This window comes from Trichogramma pretiosum, unplaced genomic scaffold, assembly GCF_000599845.2.
Source record: "Trichogramma pretiosum strain Unisexual culture from Peru unplaced genomic scaffold, Tpre_2.0 scaffold13, whole genome shotgun sequence".
In the NCBI taxonomy this organism is placed as follows: Eukaryota; Metazoa; Arthropoda; class Insecta; order Hymenoptera; family Trichogrammatidae; genus Trichogramma; species Trichogramma pretiosum.
The window spans coordinates 2,036,565-2,060,760 of record NW_019641606.1 but is presented as its reverse complement, the minus strand read 5'-3'; the positions used below and the strand labels follow the sequence as shown (position 1 = coordinate 2,060,760).

Sequence of the window (24,196 nt, the reverse complement as noted above, 5' to 3'; positions counted from 1 at the left end):
CGCGAGGCTCGTTGTTGCGCTCACACAAAAAAATCATATTTATAAGCTCACTCGCTGTCAGCACGTATACTTACGAGGAGTAACAAAATATTTCATACGTTAATTATGGGCAGGTTGCGCGGGTGTACAAAGTGCTAGCGAGGCATTTAAATTTAAATCTCGGACGAGATTTCCATGGAAATTTTCTTTGGTCCGAATCTCATGTGTATACTTTTACAACAAGTAAGACAGAAAGAGAGGCCCCCTTGACAAACGGAGCGCACGAAATTGGATTCGTGCATCTAACCGCACGAACAACAAGCGAGTGCTTCCTGTACATGCCCATTCAGAATCTGCTGTAGTAGGTTATTTGAATGCGATGGGCATTTTAATTTTGCTTTGCACATAAGAGCTATTTCTTACAAATGTCTTAAACATTTCAACTAGGCATCAACATTTTTTCGTGACACTTGAAATTATTGCTTTTCAATGAAAATCAGATTGTTCATAAAGCTATGAGCATTTTACTTCCAAGAATATCTTATCTAAATCTCTGCTGAAACCTTATACAGCTGCTTTATAAGTTGTAAAAGTGAGAGTATTCAGACAAAATCAATGCACTTTATCAAATTCGGAGAAATTTACGTGAATTTTCAAATGACGTATCTCTGAGGCGTCGGAAACAGGAAAAATTTTGATTGTGTTCGTATAATTACATCGGCTTCAATTTTATATCAGTATCAATTCTATAATCTTATTTGTCACTATTGACGTGTATGACTTGAAAGAATGAAAGTAATTTTCGTGTGCGATTCGCTCTTGACAATAGGATGCAAGTTGGACGATTGTGTAAATGAAGTAACTAAATTCTCAGGTTGTTAGATGCAAAAAAGGATGGTATAAAGGTAGACAATACTTAAATTCGTTGGTGAGAAACAACGGTTAATTAAGATCGGGGCAATTCTCTCCTCTTCTATCTTACGCAGAGAAAGTTTCTTTATTCTTTTCGGATCTTTCATGTACATATAAATGAAAGTACTCTTTGTACCTCAATGCTCCCTCTTAACCGTGAATAATGTGTTTACAAGGGCCGCATAATGTTATTTTTTTAGGTATCAAGTTTGCATTTTTGCAACTATTTTCCGATCGACAATTATTCGATTAAAACGGCAATTATTACGAATTGATTTAAAAATGATACCCACTTCTGATTACTCTTCATAAATCAAATTTTATTGGTCGGATCTTATAGAAAATCGAAATTGCAATTTCTCGACTATGAGAACTGGGCTATGAAAGGATCGAGTCGAGCAACGAAAAATATCAAGGGCAGCCGAGCGTAAAACGAAGTGAATCCATTCGAGCGGAATTATGAGATATTACTTCATATCGAGCGCGAATATTTTTACAATGGGAAAATTTCCAATTAAAACGTTATATTTATATTTTATATTTTGTTTAAAATTGTGTATCGTATTAAAAGTACGCTTTGAAAAAATAAACCGTTTCACTGCAGCTTTGACATACATAAAAAGCCATACAAATTTCGATTTTTCATCAATATTAAAAAAGAATAGAATTCATTTAGAAGTGTTTAGTTGCTTCTAAGTTGTTTCAGTAACAGAGCGAACACAAAGTCTCCCCTGACTTCAATAAAGAATATAAGTAATATAGAAATCTTGAATCGTAATTAGTGTAATTGTTTTAAGATGGCGTGTATGATTTTGTAAGTTTTCCGCGATTGAAATAGGCAGCTTGTTCCAATAATACACTGATCGTTCGTGATCTATATCAAAGGCACACCCTTTTTTTTCTTTGTTTTTGATTTCCATGAAAATGCCACACACCCTCGATTAACGGAAAAACTGTAATTTCTGCAGCGAGGAGCATCAGACGTATCAACCGACGGTCCTGTTCAAGCGCACCAAGCACCACAAGGGCTCGATATACTGCCTGGCTTGGACGCCCGACGGTCAGCTCATGGCCACGGGCAGCAACGACAAGACCGTCAAGCTCATGCGCTTCAACGCCGACACGTCGAATCTCGAGGGCCAAGAGGTCGAGCTGACGATGCACGACGGCACCGTGCGCGATCTCTGCTTCCTCGAGGACACCTCCAACAAGTCCAGCCTGCTGATCTCGGGCGGCGCGGGCGACTGCAAGATCTACGTGACGGATTGCGCCACGGGCACGCCGTTCCAGGCGCTGAGCGGACACAGCGGCCACGTGCTCACCCTCTACAACTGGGGCGGCGCCATGTTCGTCAGCGGCTCGCAGGACAAGACGGTCAGATTCTGGGACCTGAGGACGAGGGGCTGCGTCAACATGATCACGCCCGCGACGGTGCCCGGCAGTAGGGTACGGTTTTCTCTCTTCGATCGATGGATAAAGTTCGTAAAATTGTTCGTAACGCGATCTTCGTGTCGTTCCGACAGGTCGGCAGCCCAGTGGCGGCTCTGTGCGTCGATCCTTCCGGCAGGCTGCTCGTCTCGGGCCACGAGGACAGCAGTTGCGTGCTGTTCGACATCAGGGGCGGTCGCACCGTCCAGTGCTTCAAGCCCCACTCGGCCGACATCAGGAGCATTCGATTCTCGCCCTCGGCCTACTATCTGCTCACGGGTGGCTACGACAACAAGCTCGTACTGACTGATCTGCAAGGTATAAAACGATCGTACATGGCATTGATAGCAAATAAATCCCAAAGACAAAGTTCGTAATGATCCTCTTTGCTTTTTTAGGTGATTTGACGATGCCCCTGCCGAGCGTCGTGGTGGCTCAGCATCAGGACAAGGTCACGTCGGGGCGCTGGCATCCGACCGAGTTCTCCTTCCTCAGTACCTCGGCCGACAAAACGGCTACCCTCTGGGCATTACCCCCTGTCTAAAGGATATCGTTTCAACGTAATTTTAGCGTCGTTGTTTTTTTTTTCTCTTTCATTCTTACATCACACCGATCGTCGAATATGAACAAGTATTTTTGAGAGCGTATCGCATTATGTTTTTTCCACGCGCGTCACAGAAAACCCTTTACATTTATAAATATGATAAAATATTATATATTATATACGTACATATGGATATATATGTAGATCTGAATATAATATTATATGTATACACCGACGGACAGTTGAACGGCTATATATAAAATGTATGCATATTAATACGTGTGACGAATAACCCGATTAGTTGATTGTGATAGTTTTCACGAAAAAGGCACATTTTCGCTGAAAAAAAAAACAAAATAAAAGAAACAAAATAAGGCAACAATTTTTGTACGACGAGCTTTGAAGAAAATGCATTTGCATAATAATTAATACTGTTGACAGAGGCGCCGAAGATTCGTTTTAGCTGAGAACGTATTTCGTTGAAGATATCCGTGAATGAATGTGCTGTTGCTGGATTTGAGAACATTTTTAATGGATGTTTACAAAATGATGTATTTTTAATAAAAAATTGATTTATCTGGTGCACTTTTCAGCTTGAAATATTGATAAATCATACCTCGATTCTAAATTCAATCACGCTGAATATTCACGTTTGTAAAATTCTAAAATAACCGCTTTACCAAGCTAACACATAATGATGTTCATAATCGGTTAATTTTTCTAACTATGTGTACGGAAAACGGAATGCTACGTTTATGATAATGCACAACGTAAAATATAATAAAAAAATGACATTATGATGCAATGATTTAAGTGACGAAAAATTGGAACATTTGCTCAGAAAATGTAAGAGAAAGCTGTTGCACTGAAAGAAATTTGTTACGTTGAAAAATTCTACGCATAATTCTTATAAAACCTCTGTACGTTTCTTAATGTAATGATTTTGTTTTATACTTTTCAAGAGTCGATGATAGTTGAATATTCATACAGAATGTAAATATGATATTAAACATTTAAACGTAGAGGACAACTTATACAAAAATAATTATTATTAACTAAAATATAAATGTATTAATGTACAGTTATGGCGTATTATATTATATATTATTATATTAATTAAAAAGAGCCTAATACAGAACTGATGCATCATAATGAGCATGATAATGAATGAGAGAATATTAACTAAGTCACTTTTTTTTGTTTAACCAATAACTAAGTATTTTTGCGATTCAAGTTAGTTATTATGTGTTCTTATATAAAATTAAGTATTTGTAAAATTAATTTGTTCAAGTACGTTGACCAAGTTTTTTGTTAGGAATCAATAACTCTTTGTTATCTAATGTAGAAACAAATTTATAAAAGTAAGGATTGTTCATTGAAGTTTGTATATCGAGAGAATATAGATGTCGGCATCTATAACATTTTTACGAGCTTTTTGGTAATTTTAAAATCACGATGATAAGTACGTTTTAATCTGTCGAGGAGCAGCTAATTCTATCTGCATAGTATATAACTTTATACTTTACCAGTTTTATAATAAATTTATGATTTAAAATCTTTATCATTTTCAAATATTAAATATTATGCTACTCATAAAGGATAAAGCGAAAAAAAAGAAAAAAATTAAACAGACGTAAACTTGGATGTACTCTATTTATGTATAATGGAATAATTATGAAATAGAAAGTAGATCTAAATATGTAAATTATATAAATGATTACTTTTAATTTACTAGCCTGCACTTATTGTCTCTTAAAGCCTTTTCAATTCAATTTAGTAAACTATACGCGTATCAAGGTGCAAGCAAAAATGTAAAAATCATAATTTAAGTATTATTCGATGTTAGAATGTTATCATTATGTACTTGATAGAAAATTTAATGTCAGCAAGTATGTAGAATGCTACAAAATGATATGCGAAAAAATGATCAAATTTCTAAAAGTTGAGTGAGCATCACTACCTGAATTGACGTAAATTTCAAAAGAATAAGATGATTAACGAGTAAACTCATCGATATTATAAAGAAATTTCATTTTTTATAACGTAATTGAGAAATATATAACTGTTCCCATTTTATATGTAACGATGAAAAACTTATCACCCGTTTTAAGAAGCAATTTGTCGTGCCTTCTGTTGTTGTAAACCCGCTTCTGACAAGTTGCATTTAGTTGCCTTGCATCTCTATAACTTATAATTCGTAGATTCACGATTAATGAATAGAACGTTAGAATCGATGTTACGATTGTTGTAAAAAATAATTAAAAAAAAATTCTTTTACTCACGTACCGCAGTGTACCCACCATTATCTCATCGACCAATTTTTGCTTTGAAGTTTTATCCCAGAGAGTACTACGTAGATGTGAAATAGAGAGGAGTCGAGGAAAAACTTCATAGTTGGTTATTTTGTTGTATCGAAGCAGATTTACATAGTTGTACTTTTTATAGTATTCAACTGCTCTTTCAAGACTTTTATTATTAATTGTAAACCGATTATCATGTATTATTATCGTCATGTTTAATTTTAAAAATAAAATTTGAGTTACTAAAACTATTAAACGTCCGATCTTCATTAATCGAAACCACACAAACCTCAACAAAAAATATATTATCCTCGTTCTTTTATGCAAATACGAAAATTAACATCGGGAAAAACGGCGTAGATTCAAACATCATCGCCGGTTTTAATGCTCGTCATACTTCGCTGCAGCTGCACTATTACGATGACGTACCATCATCATCAAACCCGTTTGTTTTCTGCAGACTGCAGAGTGTATATTTCCTATATCGCAGCAGCCGACAAAAACACATGACACTTGGACTCGCTCGCTGCGAACCGACGGGACGGCTCAGTTCACTCTTGCTTACATACACTCCCACGCGGCGCGACGACGTTTATCGTCTACTATATTTAATATTTAATGTTATAAATAGCGTTGTTGTGATTATATTCTGCACAGAGATTAAACACTTATCCAGTCTAGTGTATAATGCAGTAATTATTGATTAATCGTGATCGATTGACGTGCTTTACTCCGGTGGGTATTTCAAGTTTTCAACTTCAACATTCTATCAAAACAAAATATATTAATTTAATAATATTTATTAGAAATTCTATAAATTATTTTTAATTTAAGCGACTGCAGCTATGGCGCCGGGCATACTCGAAATCTTGACGCTAGTCGGCATAGCCGTTCTCGGTATTCACTATTACCTAACGTCTAATTTCGACTTCTGGAAAAAACGCGGCGTCGTCGGACCGCAACCGCAAGCTCTATTCGGCAATTTCAAGGACATCCTCTTTGGAAAAGCTCACATCGCTCTGCTGGTGAAAAAATTCTACGACGCCTACCCGGGTGAACCGATGATCGGCATGTTCGCGCCTCGGGGCAAGCCGATTCTCATCCTCAAGGATCCGGACTGCATCAAGGACGTCCTCATCAAGGACTTCAACGTGTTCTCGAATCGTGGCCTGTACGTTAACAAGGACAAGGATCCTCTCAATCAGAATCTGGTCAATCTCGAGCACGAGCGCTGGCGACCTCTGAGAAACAAACTGTCGCCGGCCTTCACCTCGGGCAAGCTGCGCGAGATGTTCTACCTGATGACCGACTGCGCCAATCACTTCGAGAGGTACATCGTGAAGAACGTCGTCGATCGCGGCACGATCGAGTGTCGCGAGCTCGCGGCCAAGTTCACCACCCAGTCGATCGGCGTCTGCGCCTTCGGACTCGACACCAAGTCGCTGGACGACGAGAACAGCGAGTTCCGCAAGTGCGGCCGCGAACTGTTCGAGACGAACTTCGCCAACGTGGCCAGGAGGACCCTGCAAGAATTCGTGCCGAAGATTTATGAATTGCTCGGGCCTTTCAAGTACAGCAGGGCAGTTTTGTTTTTCGCTCGATCGACCAAGGAGACGATAGATTATCGTAAAAAGAACGGAGTGCGGAGGAACGATTTCGTGGATATTTTGATGGATATACAAGCTCAGCCTGATAAGTTGAAAAATATCGGTACGTAATACCTTTTTTTAAATTGAAATTTTGATTATTCTATCAATATTTAAAATGAATAGATACCATTTGGAAGTGTCAATTCGGTTCACTTCGATGTGCAGTTAAAAATGTTACATACATTCTGTACCGGTTTTGTCTCCTTATAACATGTCTCCTTATAACTCTTATATTTTTTTCTCCTACTCGAGCTCATCAGTGTAAAAGTTTGCGTAACTTCAGATACCAAGTAAAATACAATGTCTCCTCCCCTTCCTTCTGTTATAAGGAAATCTCAAATCATAGTTAGCGCAATAGTTTCTAAATGGCGCGTATTTGATTTTGTGAGTTTTCTACAATTGAAACAAGTGACTTGTACTTATACAGCAAATCGTGATTTAATTTTTCCTTTAAGAAAAATGATCGTGAAATAATTTTTCTTTAGATAGAATAAAGAACTTGGGGTGATTTGCTACCTGGCTCCAAATTTTGACCCTGTTACTGCAAACAACATTTCAATTTTGTTTGCAGATTTTGATGAAAAATTCTTAGCTGGCCAAGCCCTGGTATTCTTTGCCGCTGGATTCGAAACCTCTGCCACGACCATCAGTAACACATTTTACGAATTAGCTTTAAACCCTGATATTCAAAATAAGCTTAGGGCGGAAATTCAGGAGGAAATAAAAAATAATGATGGAAAGTTGACGTACGATGGCATTAAAAAGATGAAATACTTGGATATGGTTATGAAAGGTTGGTACAGAAATTGTGGAAAATATATTTTTATAACTTTATCGATTATTTAATTTTCAGAAACTTTACGGAAATATCCTCCGGGTAGTGTTCTAGTAAGAAAATCAGGCGCGTCTTATACCTTCTCCGCCAAGAAAGTTCAAATTCCAAAGGACGTCACAATTATGATTCCAGTCTGGGCGATTCAACGAGATCCGAAAATTTATCCCGATCCCGAAAAGTACGATCCAGAGCGTTTCAGCGAGGAAAACGAAAAGAGCAGACACCCCATGAATTATTTACCATTCGGGGATGGTCCTCATAATTGCATTGGTAAAAAAAATTTGTAAAAAAATTTTTTTCTCCAAAATGTATATGATACTGAATATATTTTACAGGCTCTCGATTCGCAAATTATCAAACGAAAATTGGTATCATCGTCGTTATTAATAAGTTCAAATTAGAGGTTTGCGACAAAACGTGCATCCCCTATATAGTAGAGCCCAGATCGCTCGTACCATCGCCTATCGGAGGAATTCATTTGAAATTGTCCAAAATATAGATCGTTGATTCGATTTGTCAAAATATTGGCATTGTTAATATTTTTTACATAGTAATCTGTAAAAAACATTTGTAAGACAAACATTGATAAAACAGTAAAACTACAACCATTAACACATGTTAACATTTCCTTCTCATTTAAAAATTTATCCGAACTAGCAATCGCCCCTGCAGCAACCGCTACTCGTCGTACTCGTGAGCTCGGTTGGTGGCATCTACTCGTGGCACTATAGCTCTTCATACTATGATCGTGCTGTTCGCTACGTATATTATGAATGATGATTCAGTGTTTAGTGCGCAATTGCCGAGGCGAGTTCTCTCATTCAAGTTCTCGGCCGGATGTCTGTAACGTGCTGTCCAAGCGTCGTTGTCGCTGCTGCATTGCTGCTATAGTAAACATTGAAAGTTAGTATTATAGAGAATAAGAAATAAATGTCAGTACTTCTATCGGTTATTAGATGAATTTTAGGTTTGTTTCGAATGAAGTACGAGTTATGTCATTTCGTTTGATTGCGATAGTTATGTAATCCACGTGTGTCAAGCGCACACATATAACGTGTAATTATTATCTCGATATCAATTATGAAGCGTGATTGGGAGAGTGACTCAGAGCATTTGACTGATTAATGTAGTATATCGGTACGCATGATTTCGATGTTATGTGAAATATAAAAAGTATAAGTGAGCCTGCAAAGATAAGATTTTAAGTTTGACAATTCATGCGCGGGTTCAATAAATTGAAGGATGACATGATGCTTGCTAAGTTATTTTTAAGAGTAATAATTGATCAAATAAAAGTGTAATGAAAATATGACGTTGCTAAATTCATCCGATAAATGTTCCAGGATGACTGGAATGGTATCTCAAATTTTGCTGGCGATCATCCTGGGATTGCTGGCCTATGTGTATCTGTCATGGTTGAAGACGAAAAATTTCTGGAAGAAACTTGGCGTCAAGGGCCCCACACCCTTGCCGCTGGTCGGCAACTACAAGGACGCCATCCTGGGCAAGATGCACTTCGCCCTGATCATCAAAAAATACTACGACGAGTATAAACAGGAGCCGTTCGTTGGCACGTTCGGGCGCAACACGCCTATGCTGATAGTGCGTGACCCCGATCTCATCAAAGACGTGCTGATCAAGGACTTCAGCAGCTTTCCCGATCGGGGCCTGGTCTCGAGCGAGTCCGACGACCCCTTCAGTCAGAATCTGCTGAATCTTGAGCACAAGCGCTGGCGACCGCTCAGAAACAAGCTCGCCCCAGTCTTCAGCTCGGGAAAATTGAAGGACATGTTTTACCTGATCACCGACTGCTCGAAACTCTTCGAGAAGTACGTGGAGAGGGTGGCGGAGAGCGGCGAGTCCATAGAGTGTCGCGAGCTCACGGCCAAGTACACCACAGATGCCATCGGTGTATGCGCTTTTGGCTTGAACACTAATTCATTAGGTGATGAAGATGGTGGCTTCAGAAAAGCCGGTCGCGATCTCATGTCCAATGGTACGAAAAACGTCCTCAGGCGGATGTTGCGCGAGTGGGCCCCAAAATTGTACGGACTTTTACGGCCACTCGTGTACAATGGAGCCCTCGACTTTTTCGTCGACTCGATGAAGGCGACCATGGAGCATCGAACGAACAGTAAGGAGAGACGGAACGACTTCGTTGACCTGTTGATGGATCTGAAGAACGAAAAGTTCAACGATTTTGGTGAGTTACAGTTATCGATAATACTTCTGTCAATTTTTTTCAGCCATGTATTGAAAGAATCATCTTTTTGCAGAAATGACAGACTCCCTACTGATAGCTCAGACGCTCATATTTTTCCTCGCTGGCTTTGAGACTTCGTCAACGACTATAAGCAATGCATTGTACGAGCTGGCACTTAATCAAGAGATACAAGACAAGCTCAGACAGGAAATAAGGGATACCCTCGAAAGGGATGGTCAGTTTACTTACGATAATATCAAGCACATGAAGTATTTGGATCAAGTAGTCAAAGGTAAAGTTTTTAAAATACCTGTAACAATTCAAAGTATTCAAAGTATTTTCGTTATCGCATTTAGAAACTTTGAGAAAGTATCCACCGGGCAGCTTTTTAATTAGAGCTGCTGCGACTTCATACACCTTCAATGGTACTGACGTCACAATACCGAAAGATACACGAGTGATGCTGCCCGTCTGGGCCATACACAACGATGCGGACATTTATCCCGAGCCCGAAAAGTTCGATCCCGAACGGTTCACCGAGGAAAATCAAAAGAGCAGGCATTCGATGAATTATTTGCCTTTCGGCGATGGACCGCACAATTGCATTGGTAATAATGATGAAAAATCTAATTTACAAGATTTAATACAATTATGATCTATTTTTTTATTTACATTTTGAATTTAAAGGTCTGAGATTCGCCAATTATCAAACGAAAATCGGAATAGCCACTCTGATCAAGAGTTTCCGTGTGAATCCGTGCAGCGAGACGTGCATACCTTATCGCGTTCATCCAAGGTCATTCATTCCAGCTCCGATAGGAGGGATAGTTTTGAAATTTTCCAAAGTATGAAAGTATTACGAAGGATAGTCAAATTTTCGTTAATGATTATAGATAACTAGAATGCAGTTTAAATTAGAAAAATCGTTTAAACTTAAATCCATCATTTTTTTATATAATTACAATTGTTATTAATTTTTTTAAGCACACAAATGGCTGTGTAAGGTATTTACTTCATTGTTGTTTACTTTATTGATACTCGTTGTTAATGGTAGCTTTTTAATATAATTCATCAAATCTACTTGCAATTTTATATCAGATTTCAATATTCTCAGTCAAATTCAGTTCAAATTCAGGTAATAAATTTTAAAAATATTTTTGCTTTGAATCCACGTAACTGAAAAAACTATTGTACATATAAATTTAAAATATTAAACTGTTCATCATCTTGAGCTTATCACGCTCTTGAAATGTCAATATGTATTATATACTGTCTCTTACGTACGTAATCGATGAAAATATTAAATATCAATAGAGTTAAATTAGATGCTTTTGTGTTTGAATTTTTGCCAACAAATGAATTTTCGTGAGAAATAAGAGAGCTCAATGAATCAGAGAATGCTCAAAAGAAATGGTAATTCAAGATGTTTTAAAATTCACTAACATTAATTTTCCTGTTTTTAGCGATTTTTCTTTTACACTTATGTTATGAAAATATTAAGCACTTTTAAATTACTTAAAAATGACAATATATAACATGTTAAAAAATTTTTGACCTGTCTTCAGATTGATTATACAACTGTAAGCCTTCGCCGCTAGATGGCAAGTAGCATTATTTGTGAATCTGCAAGTGTGAAAGTAAAATAATTATATATAAATATAAGTCATTTGCTAAGTTTACAATCAAGTATACCAATTGTCGCTAAGTTACCAATAATCATTTTCTTACGAAATCCCGGAAAAGTGATTCCAAGTTGCCAATTACACAAGATAGAGAATGAATTTAAGTCGCGATACAAACCGCTATAGTAACGGCGCCGCTATAGAAGAGCTAATCACGATGGCAAGCGATCGCTAAAAGATGAACAATACGAGAGAGCAAGAAAGATTCGTAAAAGTGTTCGGTATGTATACAAGTTTTCGGTAGTCCAAATTACAGTGGGATGAAAGAAAAAGTTCTAGGTTTAGGTCTATCTAAAATCAAAATAAATTGTTGGAAAAATAACGACTGCTGCATGAATAAGTGGCCTTATAATATATTTATGGCAATGTTAATTTGAGCAAATACCAGAATTATTTGAAATCGCAGATTATGCTATTTCTCGTCGATACATTGGCAGTATACCCGGACATAGTCGACGGAGAATTCAAGGAAGGCCTAACGATTAGAAAAATCGATCCCCCTAAATGTTCACCTTCTGAATAAAAGGAATTCCTCTTTCCTCCAAAATAGCCGCAATTGAAAATTAATATGGCCTCTGATACTGAAGATATTCTTAATGCCATCGAAGAGAATGATCAGATCCGAATTTTGACGATAATAATTTTTAAAATTCAACTTTATTTTTCAATAAATGAGTATCTTTTTAAAAAGGTGTATTTTCATCTGTGTTCATGTGTATTTTTTCCTGTGTGGAGGCTTGCCTCCCCTCCCCCAATTCCCCAGTGCAGACTTCGCCCCCTTGACCACTCCACGCCCGGCATCGGACTCACCTTAGCTCGTGCACCCGCAGTTTGCACCTATACAAAACAGATTCCAGTAATTCCCGAGTGACCCAGCTGAGTCGTTTCCTGCATGATTTCTCATTTTTATTCGGTTGTTTACTTTAAGTACTTTCCTTTTTTTCATTACACTACAGAGCAACATCCAAATCTTCTATAAAAGCGCGGGACTATGAATATCGTAATCTCCCCCATTTACGTCTCAATCAAAAATTGATCTGAACTAGTAATTGCCCCTGTAGCAGCCGCTACTTCTTGTACTTGTGCGCTTGGGTGGTGGTATCGACTCGCGGCATTCGCTGTTCATACTGTTATGGTTGGTTTTAATCATCTATTTGCTTAATGAATTTACTTTCACTTTACTGACACTTGCAGATTAATTATGTACATTTACTTTAGCTTTACAATGACTCTACTTTAACTGTAACAAGTGATAGACGCGTTGATGCTAACTGAAAATTCGACCAAGTGTCGATATTTTTTAGATTCGTTTTGGCTAAGTCGCGATAAGTAATTTTGAATTGGAGCCGATATAGCTTCGGCCTAGTTTGAGTTTAGGACAGCTCTGTCGCGACGCTGGTTTTTGGCTCAGTATATATACTAGATTTTTCGGCAGATCTTCCACTTTTCCTAGCCCAGTGAACCGCTAGCATGTGTTCAGCAGAGATGTCACTCTACGCTTGGGTTCAGATTCGTGCTGGGTCAAGTACCTTACGTCTAATCGGCGCATCCTGATAAAGCCCGCAAGACGCTCAAAGTATACCGGCAAATAGATTCGTTCGTCCATGCTCGCGATCGCACTTGGCTCCCTGTAAGACCTACGATCTTTGTCAGCGACCGTTCGCCGCCTCTCGGATTTTGCTCCAGCTTCTAGTCCATATCCACGTTTGTCGTTGATTGCATGTACTCGAGCCGTAATGGCCGTTGACATATGTGTGCATGTGATCTTCTACGAATCTGCATGTCCCTTGGCTAATGAGTTACTTACGCGATACAACGGTTTTCGCGTTTCAGTTCGCGCGCGCGTCTTCACACCCGCAATTATAGTGTTCAGCAGTCTCCCGCACGAGCAAGCCGGCCTGTGTGTGCGTGTGTGTGTGTGCTCTCGCTTACGTGCGCTCGCAAATATCCATACCGAGGTGTCTATGTGTGTGTGTGTGTGTGTGCTCTTGTTGACGCGCGCACAAACAACCATGCCGAGGTATCGACGTGTGCGCTCTCGCTTACGCCCGCACACACTCATACCGGAATTATGTCTATGTACGCGCTTACGCGTACTTTTACCGCGACCCGCCGTCTGCGCGAAATTTAGCCATAGGTATATGGCCGATTCTCTGTGAAATCGATTGGTCAAAAAAATTTTTTTTCTGCAAATATGAAAAACTTGTTGTATTTGATGTCAGAAATGTCCCCAAATTTTATTAGAATTTTTGGGGCCTTCTATGACACTTTTTCAGAGGCCCAAAGTTGGCCATTTTAGGGTTTTTTTGAAATTCATGAAAAATCACAAATATTAAAATAATTCCTGGATTAAAGTAGAATGATTCAAAAGTAAAAGTGCCCAGCAACTTTTTTGTTGGAAATTGTCCAAATTTTCAGAAAAAAAATATGCCAAAGTGATTGGAACAATCTAGGTAAGTGTAAAGCAAAAAAACTGCCAAAGGGACATAAATGATGAAATCTAATCGAGTTCGAACCGGACTTTCATTTCCTAAACTATGTAAAAAGCTTCCCAAAGATGTCAACTACTGCCTGATAAAGTTTTGTAATGGGTCTTAAAGTTTAACGCAATGTAGACAACAATGTGTGGCGAAAAACATGCAAAAAAGGTCAAAAATAGGCCCAAAATGCCTAAAATCACCAAAAACAGCCATTTTCAGGCCTTTTTTGCATGTTTTTCGCCACACATTGTTGTCTACATTGCGTTAAACTTTAAGACCCATTACAAAACTTTATCAGGCATTAGTTGACATCTTTGGGAAGCTTTTTACATAGTTTAGGAAATGAAAGTCCGGTTCGAACTCGAGTAGATTTCTTGTTTTATGTTTTTTTTTTATGTTTTCCCACTATGCTCTCTTTGGGTGGCTCCAATCACTTTGGCATATTTTTTTTCTGAAAATTTGGACAATTTCCAACAAAAAAGTTGCTGGGCACTTTTACTTTTGAATCATTCTACTTTAATCCAGGAATTATTTTAATATTTGTGATTTTTCATGAATTTCAAAAAAACCCTAAAATGGCCAACTTTGGGCCTCTGAAAAAGTGTCATAGAAGGCCCCAAAAATTCTAATAAAATTTGGGGACATTTCTGACATCAAATACAACAAGTTTTTCATATTTGCAGAAAAAAAATTTTTTTGACCAATCGATTTCACAGAGAATCGGCCATATATATACGTGTATACCGGTCCGTTATGGGCCAGCCGCAACAATACTATACTCTTGCTGTTTGCCATGTATATTTTAATGATAATTCAGTGTTTAGTGCGCAATTGCCGAGACGAGTTCTCTCATTCAAGTTCTCGGCCGGATGTCTGTAACGTGCTGTCCAAGCGTCGTCGTCTCCGCTGCATCGCTGTATTATAGTAAACATTGAAAAGTTAGTATCGTAGAAAATAAGAAATCGATGTCTGTTTTTCTATCGGTTACTACATGGATATGTCATTTCGTTCGGTTGCGATAGTTAAGTAATCCACAGCAATAGAAATATCGTCCGCTTGTCAACAACGGGACCAAATCGGACTTGTCTCGGCTGTAGGAACAGCCCCGTTTTTGATAAACGGACGATGTTTCAATCAGTGCACGTTTGTCGAGTGCACACGCATGACGTGTAATTATTATCTCAATATCAATTATAAAGCGTGATTGCGAGATTGACTCAAAACAGCTGTTGACTGATATGTAGAATATCGCGTCGGCACATACATGCTTTTTGTGTTATGTGAAATATTTGCTTGTTGCCGAAAAGTATAAGTGTGACTGAAAAGATAAGCATTTGAGTTTGACAATTCATGCGCGGGTTGAGTATAATGTTGGATGGCACGATTGTATGAAAATAAATAAGTGAACTCAAATGTTTATTGTCAAAATCAAACTCTCGTTAAGCTCGAACGATAAAGATCTGCCTCGTTTTCGTTACCATTGTTGCGCCTTCTCTCTCGTTGTCATGGAGATCTTTTTTGAATTGATTCATTCTTTTGCTTTACATTGAGTAAAATAGGAACGTATCACGATTTGAATATTCAATATTCGAGCTATCTTTGTTGCATCATTTGACCGAAATGATCAATGATGATTTCAAATACCATGTGCTCTTTTTTGACTCATTTACATGCGCATGGCTGCTTCATTTTACATGCCGAGTTGGCCAAGCTAAAATAATGCCTACGCTCTACCTTCGCAAAAGTTTGTGAATATTATCCCTTTCGAAGATATCCAAAATATGCACATGCAAAAAATGGCAGCGTCGAGCTTTCACTTTAAACTCTCATAGTTTAATAAGTGGCATCATTTTTAACCCCGCACTAATGCCAAAGCAAATAATGATGTCTTCCAGGCAGGGCACGGCATCAGTAGTGTGAAAAGGCTCGAAGATTAATTCATCAAAGGTAACGAAATTGAGAAGAAATGACAAAACGGACAAAACCTAGATTTAAAATAATTAATAAATTATTAGAACAAAACGTAGAACTTAATGATAACATAATTCAAACTGTAACAACGATGCTTGCTAAATTATTTTTAAGAGTAATATTTGATCAAATAAATGCGCAATGAGAATATATCGTTGCTAAATTTGTCCGATAAATTTTCCAGGATGACTCAAATTTTGCTGGCGATCATCCTGGGGTTGTTGGCCTACGTGTATCTGTCATGGCTGAAGACGAAAAATTTTTGGAAGAAACTCGGTGTAAAGGGTCCGACACCCTTGCCGCTGGTCGGCAACTACAAGGACGCCATCCTGGGCAAGATGCATTCCAGCCTGATTATGCAAAAGTACTATGACGAGTATAAGGAGGAACCGTTCGTCGGCACGTTCGGCCGTAACATGCCCATGCTCATAATGCGCGATCCTGACCTCATGAAGGACGTCCTTATCAAGGACTTCAGCAGCTTTCCCGATCGGGGCCTGATTTCGAGAGAGTCCAATGACCCTTTCAGTCAGAATCTGCTGAATCTCAAGCACAATCGCTGGCGACCTTTGAGGAACAAACTTGCCCCGGTCTTCAGCTCGGGAAAATTGAAGGACATGTTTTACCTGATCATCGACTGTTCGAAAATCTTCGGGAAGTACGTGGAGAGGGTGGCGGAAACCGGCGAGCCCATAGAGTGTATCGAGCTCACGGCAAAGTACACCACCGACGCGATCGGCGTCTGCGCCTTCGGTCTTAACACCAATTCGCTCGGCGACGAGGACAGCGGATTCAGAAAAGCCGGTCGCGATCTCATGTCCAGCGGCACGAGGAATGTCCTCAGGCGAATGCTGCGCGAGTATGTGCCGAAATTGTACGGTCTTGTATGGCCACTCGTGTATAATGGAGCCCTCGACTTTTTTTTTGACTCGATGAAGGCGACCATGGAATACAGGAAGAACAGCAAGGAGAGACGAAACGACTTCGTCGATTTGCTGATGGATTTGAGGAACGAAAAGTTCAACGATTTCGGTGAGTTATAAGCATCAATGATACTTGTATTAATTTTTCTTTCAGCCAAATATTGAAAGAATGATCTTTATGCAGAAATGACAGACTCCCTGCTGATAGCTCAGACGCTCATATTTTTCCTCGCTGGCTTTGAGACTTCGTCAACGACTATAAGCAATGCATTGTACGAGCTGGCACTTAATCAAGAGATTCAAGACAAGCTCAGACAGGAAATAAGGGATACCCTCGAAAGGGATGGTCAGTTTACTTACGATAATATCAAGCAAATGAAGTATTTGGATCAAGTAGTCAAAGGTAAAGCTTTTAAAATACCTGTAATAATTCAAAGTATCTACATACTATCTATATTTGTTATCGCATTCAGAAACTTTGAGAAAGTATCCACCGGGCAGCTTTTTAATCAGAGCTGCTGCGACTTCTTACACCTTCAAAGGCACTGACGTCACAATACCGAAAGATACTCGAATAATGTTTCCGGTCTGGGCCATACACAACGATGCGGACATTTACCCCGATCCCGAAAAGTTCGATCCCGAACGGTTCACCGAGGAAAATCAAAAGAGCAGGCATCCGATGAATTATTTGCCTTTCGGCGATGGACCGCACAATTGCATTGGTAATAATGATGAAAAATCTAATTTACAAGATTTAATACAATTATGATCAATTTTTTTATTTACATTTTGAATTCGAAGGTCTGAGATTCGCCAATTTACAAACGAAAATTGGAATAGCTACTCTGATCAAGAGTTTCCGCGTGAATCCGTGCAGCGAGACGTGCATACCATATCGTGTTCATCCAAGGTCATTCATTCCAGCTCCGATAGGAGGGATAGTTTTGAAATTTTCCAAAGTATAAAAGTATTATGAAGGATAGTCAAATTATTGTTAATGATAATATAGATAACTAGAACCAAGTTCGAATTAGAAAAATCGTTTAATCTTAAATCCATAAATATTAAATATTAAATAAATAAATATTAAATAAATATTAAAAATTAATATTATTATTAATATTAATTTATTAATATTATTATTATTTAATAAATATTAAATATTAAATATTAAATATTAAATCCATCATTTTTTTACATTATTACATTCGTTATCAATTTTTTTGCGGCCAGCATACTAATTTGTACAAGCATACACACGATTTTTTAGGTTTTTCGGCGCGTTAAGATGAACAAAGCGAAAGAGCAAGAATGAAGTGTCATATAGCTATAGTCATTCTAACGTTCCTTTTTTTGCCAAAAACTATCCACCAAACGTTTAGCATTTTAACTACCAAGCTGCACAAGAAATGCAAGAAAGTTCAACCATATACATTAATTTTGATACAAATGTGAACAAAAAAGATTTTTTATTAAATCATTATAATTAAAAATTTACGTTTAATACTGATTCATTTTTGAGTAAATTTAATCATTATTAAAGTCAGCCTCCGCCGCTAGATGACGAGAGCCCCCAATCTGCAAGTGGCAAAATGCAAATAATTGTATAAGTACAAGCACAGTTTTATAATTCTTTTAATTATATTGACAAGTTCGTTTTCAAAACATTTTTTAACGAGTCTATAGAAACAAACCCATTATACCGATCAAAGTAATATTGGACCAACACAACATTCTCGTTTTCGCATATTGCATCCGAAAAAGCAAGACGAGTAATTATTGTTCTTGCTCACAAGCTCGTCCATGAGCTCATCAAAACCATATTTAATTCCGAGCTATTAGCCCAGACGAAACAAAGAAGCGCATACGCGGTAGCAGCCAGTTACACCCGTTTTTTCGTCGCATTTATATCTTTTCTTCAAAAACTCCTAAAAAAAGGGCGAACCTTTCCCAGTTATTAGGCCTCACAAAAGACACACGAAAAACACAATGTTGCGGGTTGTCGAGAGAATCTTCCAAAAATCACGTAAGCCCGTGTTATGCTTAAATACAGAATTACCAAAGCGCCGATAGTCAAATGATATAAGCCGACGAACAACACAGAGAAGGGAGAGAGACATCGCTCGGACTTCTCGCGCGGGCTGCACCCAGTAATCGTCAAAATTCATAGTCTCTCTAGCAAGAGGAGAGAGATACATGCTAAATACTAGGCTGGCTTCCATACGTACATATATAGCGGGCCTCTCTCTCTCTCTCTCTCTCTCTGCGTCGAGAGAGATCTGTCTAGCATTTGTCTGCGCTATGCGCCGGCAGCTAGAGCTCCAACTGACTCTGCAGCTCGTGCACTGCAGGATGATGACTGCCCTTTTTTTCGTGCGCGATAATGATCGAGTCCGCCGACGCACGCATACATACATTGTATATTGGGTATCCTCGCGCGCGATGATGATGATGACGACGCTGGTATGTCCCCAAGGCGCTTCTTTCAGTCCAAGGCCTGCTCCGCTGGTGCGAGGGCGGTCATTACCGCGTGCCGTCTTGAAATATATCAACCGATTCTCTCTCTCTCTCTCTTCGCCGTTGCTTCTCTTTGCAGTCAGCAGATATATGTATTCGTAAAAACAGAGAGAGCAGCTTTTTATAGCCCATCGCGCCCTTCGGACGCGGCGCGAGACGCCCGCCGTATACGGCATTTAAGTATATAGAGGAATTTTGAGGAATGCCTTCGAAGCCAGCTGTATGGTAAGGAGGTTCCAGGCGCGCGCATGAAGTTGTCATATAGCTGTGGGTCATTGTTGTTTTGAGAAATGGAAAGTAGCGGGTCGGCGACGGTAAGTCTGTGCAGTACTCTTGCCGCGCATCGACAGAATCGCACGATTTTCGATCGTTACAAACAGTTCTTTCGATTCGCAAAAGTGCGCGAGCTCAAAAAAAAATAACGCTTAGTTTCGCGAGCTTTTATTCGCATGCCCCGCGGAAACATAAAAAAATAGCTCGCCGATCGCGTCTGCGAGGCGAAGATCGCGCGCCGCAATAATCGCTATATGTGGTTGATGCGATTTCGAATGCCGAATCGTTTTGGCTCGTCAAAAGCGCAGCGTATATACACTACTGACAATTACGCAGTCACACAGTTTCGCTGCGAGCTAGTACGAATGTTACGCGCGTGTAGGGTTATAAAATAACACGCGGTTATTGTATAAATCAACATTGCTCGCGCGCCAGGCGGAAAACGAAATTGTTGTGCCGCTCGGTAAAAGAACCGAGAGCACGAGAGCTCTAAGTTGATTTATGTTCTCGCGCGAGGCTTTATGACAACTCTCCGAGAGTTGCAAGATTAATGGAGCGATCCGATTTTTTTTCTCTTTCGTTTTCGAACTTTATATGTAATATTGTATACTTTTCGCCGAGGAATTAATTGACACTCTGCCACGCGCTCGTCGATCCTCCAGCGATCTCTACGTACACGTGTGTGTCTGTGTGTATAGCAATTTTGCACGTGCCGTCCGCGGGTATATTTAAAATCGAATTAAAATTTTTTCGTAATTTTGATGTATACGAGGACGCGGGCGTTTCATCAACGTTTATATGCAGTTTTACATTCTTTCGTTCGTTTCTCGATTTAGATCGAGTAAAAATTCTTTTGAAAAATACCAAATGGTGTACTAAATTGTTAAAAAAATCTTCAAATTCAATGCAGATTTTAATGTTAAATAAGAAATCAAAAAAAAAGTAACTGATGATGAATAATATTTACCATCTTTTACATAAAATTTTCGTTGAAAATTAATTCATAATGTACTGAATTTTGTTCGTTCATAAGCTGTACAAAAGATACACAAAAGTTCAACCATATACATTCATTGTAATGTAAAAGTGCACAAAAAAGATTTAATAAAAATTAAACTTTTATACTGATTTATCTTTGAGTAAATTTTATCATTATTAAAGCCAGCCTCCACCGCTAGATGGCGAGAGACCTTCATCTACAAATCTGCAAGTAACAAAATACAAATAATTGTCTAAGTACAAAAATAGTTTTGGAGCAATTTTAGTATTAAAGATAGTGTGATCCTTAAATTCATTATAATCAAGTAACTAGTATTAATAATCTAAACAATCTTCAATGAACATAAGCAACATAATCACACGTGGACATTTATGATCCCACACGCCGCAGTAAAAAGTAACGATTCAATCATTCGTTGTCGTCGTCGTCGTCGTGGCAGTGCGAATCCTGCGATCTTTTTCCCTCCTTTCTTAATTAGACGCGAGAGCATAAAATGTCGTTTGCAAAATTTCGAGAGATGCTCGCCCATCAGCTCTGATCCTCTGCTCCGCTGTGGTGTACGGTCTCCGTTGTATATATATAACTACGCACATTTATAAAACGGCGTGGCGCAGGCGTAAAAAAGACATCCTGCTGACAGGTTTCGTGCCGCACGTTTATGAACACACACACATCTCTCGACGAGAGCTCTGGACCTCTTTAACCGCGGCTATAATTGAAATTAATGGTAATAGTCTCTCTGCGGCAAAAATGAGGAAGCCTCCCTCGCCTCCGCATCGACCAGCAGCATCAGGCAGCAGGAGGACATGTCACCGCCAATTAATGAAACTGTATACATACACACGTATATACAAGACGGTTGACGGAGCTCACCTGCGAGCGAGATCTTGGCATCTTATTTATTTTCGATTTCTTTTTTTTTGTCGTCGTCCGCCTCGTCGATATGGGTGGGATATGGCTGCGAGGATGATTTTTCCGATTCGATTCGAGTAAGAAGTTCAGCGGTCGATTTACGATAAGTCAGACGATGAATCAGAGAGAGAAAGACGAAAGTCGAGCCCTTATCGTCGATTGCGGAAAAAGTCGACTGATGTATAAAGTCGCGTGATTTGTACCTCGATCCAAAGTAAAAACTTTCCATAAATGCACGAGACTATACGGACTACTTTATCGCGCGGGCACGTAAAATAATGTTGCCGCGCGGCTCGATCATTAGCCGCGATGCAGCGAGTAACGCACTTCACCTCCATGTCTTGTACCGAAGGAAAAACCAGCCAATAATATGCATACGATATGTTTATTGTAGGTATAGATACAATTATATTGATCGAGCGAATCAGTCGGTGCAAAGAGCGCGAGGATCTTTTCCAGCGTTACATATTATAACGAGACGAGAGATTTTTTGCCCACCCCGCGCTCACATCTCGACGCACTCCATCAACTCTGAAAATCACCGCGCATATATGTATGAATTTAGCTTTCGAATTTATAAGCTCGGCATAACTCTCGCGAGTAATTAGGAGTAAAAATTGCATAATTACGGGCATTCCTACGTTACTCTAGTGCTACTGCATCGCCGCTCTAATAAGGGCCAGTGCGCGGAGCGTAATCCGGTATAAATTGAAGCCGGGTTAATGAAAAGCCGTATCATATGCATTTCTCATACGAGTCGGTAATTACTCATACATATATTTACGTTTTTCAGCATGAGCTTTGATCAATGATTTACGCTTAACGCGCGAGTTGCGTTTATACGGTCGTTGTGGGTTGCGCGCGGCCTGTGCTCGCATGCTGACAGAGAGAGAGAAAAAAAAAAAACAAAAAATTAATATGGTAACAGACTTGGAACGATTCGTACGATATTTCCACACGCGTTCCGCGAGTGATAAAACTCGAATCAATGCTGTATTCGTTTATATGTTACACTATGTTGTACAAATGGCTCAAGTGAAAATCTAATTATTACCCGCATGCCTCATATCGAAGTCGCGATCCTTCTTTTGGCCAGCGCTCGAACGCCGCTAAAGCAGCGGCACGCATACGCTCGAAGCTCGCAGTATATGGCTAATTTAACTATCTGTATACGAATGCGAGTGCGTTACATGTATAACGCAGCCGAAGCGTCCAGTATGGCGGCGGTTTGCTGCAGCTTCGGAAATCTTTCAGCGAGATCCGCTCGCCATATAATGTACTGTAGTACGCCTATAGCAAATAGCTCGTATTTATAGAAAATGCAGAGCATAAATTTGCCACGCGTATGCGTTATAAATATAAAACGATCTCTGCCCCTGTGTACTACTACTATTACTAGCGTGCTTGCGCGGGAAGCCGCGCACTCGTATTGCATAGATAATAATTATTGCGAAATACGGAATGGATGCACTCGCGACGAGCTTCTTTTTTTTTGGTGCGCGATAACTAAAAATCTTCGTGGGCGAGCCAGTTAATCAATTTTTTACCTTTACTTTTATTTTCTTTCTCGGTAGTTCAGGAATTCCATATTCGCAGTTATATTTAATCTTCGAAGCCGTTTCAGGGAATAACGTAAGTAACACAGTGCGAATCAGCGCGCGTCAACGCGTCCTACAGAGCTCGTGTAATAGCAAAACAGCTCTCTCAACACGGGTATGTCACTTAATCGCAGCGTATATAGCTGCTGCTGTAATAATAATATTCGCCTCGTGTAAAATTGATCCGCGCAGCAGCTCGTCGTCGTAGTGCGTATATGGCGTAACATAGTCTTGCTACTGAGAGAATATAATCTGGTCCGCGGCGTGTATTTATTAACGAACATCATCACCCACCCGAGAGAGGGAGAGAGAGAGAGTACGAAAATTGAAAGCCCATGCAGACGATTTATCAGTGTAGGAACTACTCCGTGTGTGTCCAGCAGTTCGTGCATGCGATGATGAGAATACGGCATGCTCCGGTCACTTTTCACAAACGAAAAACGAGCTCTTATGCGTCAACGTCCGCCTCTCTCGCTCGAGAAAAACGAAACTATCCGCGAGAGCTCGAGCGCGCGGGTTGACGTATTTGCTTTTGCCTTATGGGCTAGCTACGTATATCGAGTCGAGCGCGGCTCTATAATCCGAATTAGAATGCTACAATTGCGATCGTCCGTAGAGATGAGTTTTTCGTTGCGAGAAAACTCGGGGTCGCTTTTTCGTGCATTTAAAATGTCGTTGAAAAGCGCATCCGATTTTTGAGCGGTGCCGAGTATAGCAAAGGCTCTTGCACCAACAATTTACGCGCAATAAATATGCTCTTACAGGCCACGCATAAATATCAACGTGTGTGTAAGGCCGCCGCGCATATCTGCATCGTGACTCGGCAGCGAGTCGCGTATAATTCATGCGCGCATCGCAGAGCGCGGGTGGCTCGCTTTGCCGCGAAAGTGAAAAAAGAAAAGAAAAGGGACGACAACGAAAAAATGTCGAGTTAATTGCGCGCGTATACGGAATTGATAATTTCGCGTGGGTGAAATAAATTATCTC

At 39.5% G+C, this 24,196-nt stretch overlaps 4 protein-coding genes across 6 annotated transcripts in view; all 4 read left to right on the top strand.

Annotated features, from left to right (window-relative positions):
• The window catches only part of LOC106652109 (WD repeat-containing protein 47), an 88,184-nt gene extending 83,380 nt beyond the window's left edge, over positions 1-4,804 (top strand). For both annotated transcript variants that reach the window (XM_023458438.1, XM_014370890.2), the window contains exons 10-12: positions 1,860-2,337; positions 2,415-2,637; positions 2,718-4,804. In XM_023458438.1, the coding sequence (XP_023314206.1) occupies positions 1,860-2,337; positions 2,415-2,637; positions 2,718-2,863 (847 nt within the window). In that variant the 3' untranslated portion in view covers positions 2,864-4,804. The remainder of the gene's footprint in view (positions 1-1,859; positions 2,338-2,414; positions 2,638-2,717) is intronic.
• Positions 4,805-5,667: 863 nt separating this feature from the next.
• On the top strand, positions 5,668-8,287 carry LOC106652088 (probable cytochrome P450 6a14). Of its 2 annotated transcripts, none has more exons than XM_014370834.2 (5): positions 5,668-5,898; positions 6,007-6,873; positions 7,384-7,605; positions 7,666-7,917; positions 7,983-8,287. In XM_014370834.2, exons 2-5 carry the CDS (start codon positions 6,009-6,011, stop codon positions 8,144-8,146), a joined length of 1,503 nt encoding a protein of 500 aa, XP_014226320.1. In that variant the 5' UTR covers positions 5,668-5,898; positions 6,007-6,008; the 3' UTR covers positions 8,147-8,287. The 2 variants fall into 2 exon arrangements, with proteins under 2 accessions (XP_014226320.1, XP_014226319.1); XM_014370833.2 differs by having other exon boundaries at positions 5,998-6,873.
• Positions 8,288-8,380: 93 nt separating this feature from the next.
• Positions 8,381-11,174, top strand: LOC106652089 (probable cytochrome P450 6a17). The gene is made up of 5 exons (XM_014370835.2): positions 8,381-8,550; positions 8,991-9,850; positions 9,924-10,142; positions 10,207-10,458; positions 10,538-11,174. Exons 2-5 carry the CDS (start codon positions 8,992-8,994, stop codon positions 10,699-10,701), a joined length of 1,494 nt encoding a protein of 497 aa, XP_014226321.2. The 5' UTR covers positions 8,381-8,550; position 8,991; the 3' UTR covers positions 10,702-11,174.
• A 102-nt stretch (positions 11,175-11,276) lies between these two features.
• LOC106652090 (probable cytochrome P450 6a17) lies at positions 11,277-17,874 on the top strand. Its single transcript, XM_014370836.2, has 5 exons — positions 11,277-11,753; positions 16,168-17,015; positions 17,091-17,309; positions 17,380-17,631; positions 17,711-17,874. The coding sequence occupies exons 2-5, from the start codon at positions 16,169-16,171 to the stop codon at positions 17,872-17,874; spliced, it is 1,482 nt and encodes a 493-aa protein (XP_014226322.2). The 5' UTR covers positions 11,277-11,753; position 16,168.
• Positions 17,875-24,196: the final 6,322 nt, after the last annotated feature.

Coding starts and splice junctions, on each gene's coding strand:
- LOC106652089 (XM_014370835.2), top strand. CDS start 8,992: ATGACTGGAATGGTATCTCAAATTTTGCTGGCGATCATCCTGGGATTG. Junction 9,851..9,923: donor CGAAAAGTTCAACGATTTTG/GTGAGTTACAGT, acceptor ATCTTTTTGCAG/AAATGACAGACTCCCTACTG. Junction 10,459..10,537: donor TGGACCGCACAATTGCATTG/GTAATAATGATG, acceptor TTGAATTTAAAG/GTCTGAGATTCGCCAATTAT.
- LOC106652090 (XM_014370836.2), top strand. CDS start 16,169: ATGACTCAAATTTTGCTGGCGATCATCCTGGGGTTGTTGGCCTACGTG. Junction 17,016..17,090: donor CGAAAAGTTCAACGATTTCG/GTGAGTTATAAG, acceptor ATCTTTATGCAG/AAATGACAGACTCCCTGCTG. Junction 17,310..17,379: donor TTTGGATCAAGTAGTCAAAG/GTAAAGCTTTTA, acceptor TATCGCATTCAG/AAACTTTGAGAAAGTATCCA.
- LOC106652088 (XM_014370834.2), top strand. CDS start 6,009: ATGGCGCCGGGCATACTCGAAATCTTGACGCTAGTCGGCATAGCCGTT. Junction 7,606..7,665: donor CTTGGATATGGTTATGAAAG/GTTGGTACAGAA, acceptor TTTAATTTTCAG/AAACTTTACGGAAATATCCT. Junction 7,918..7,982: donor TGGTCCTCATAATTGCATTG/GTAAAAAAAATT, acceptor TATATTTTACAG/GCTCTCGATTCGCAAATTAT.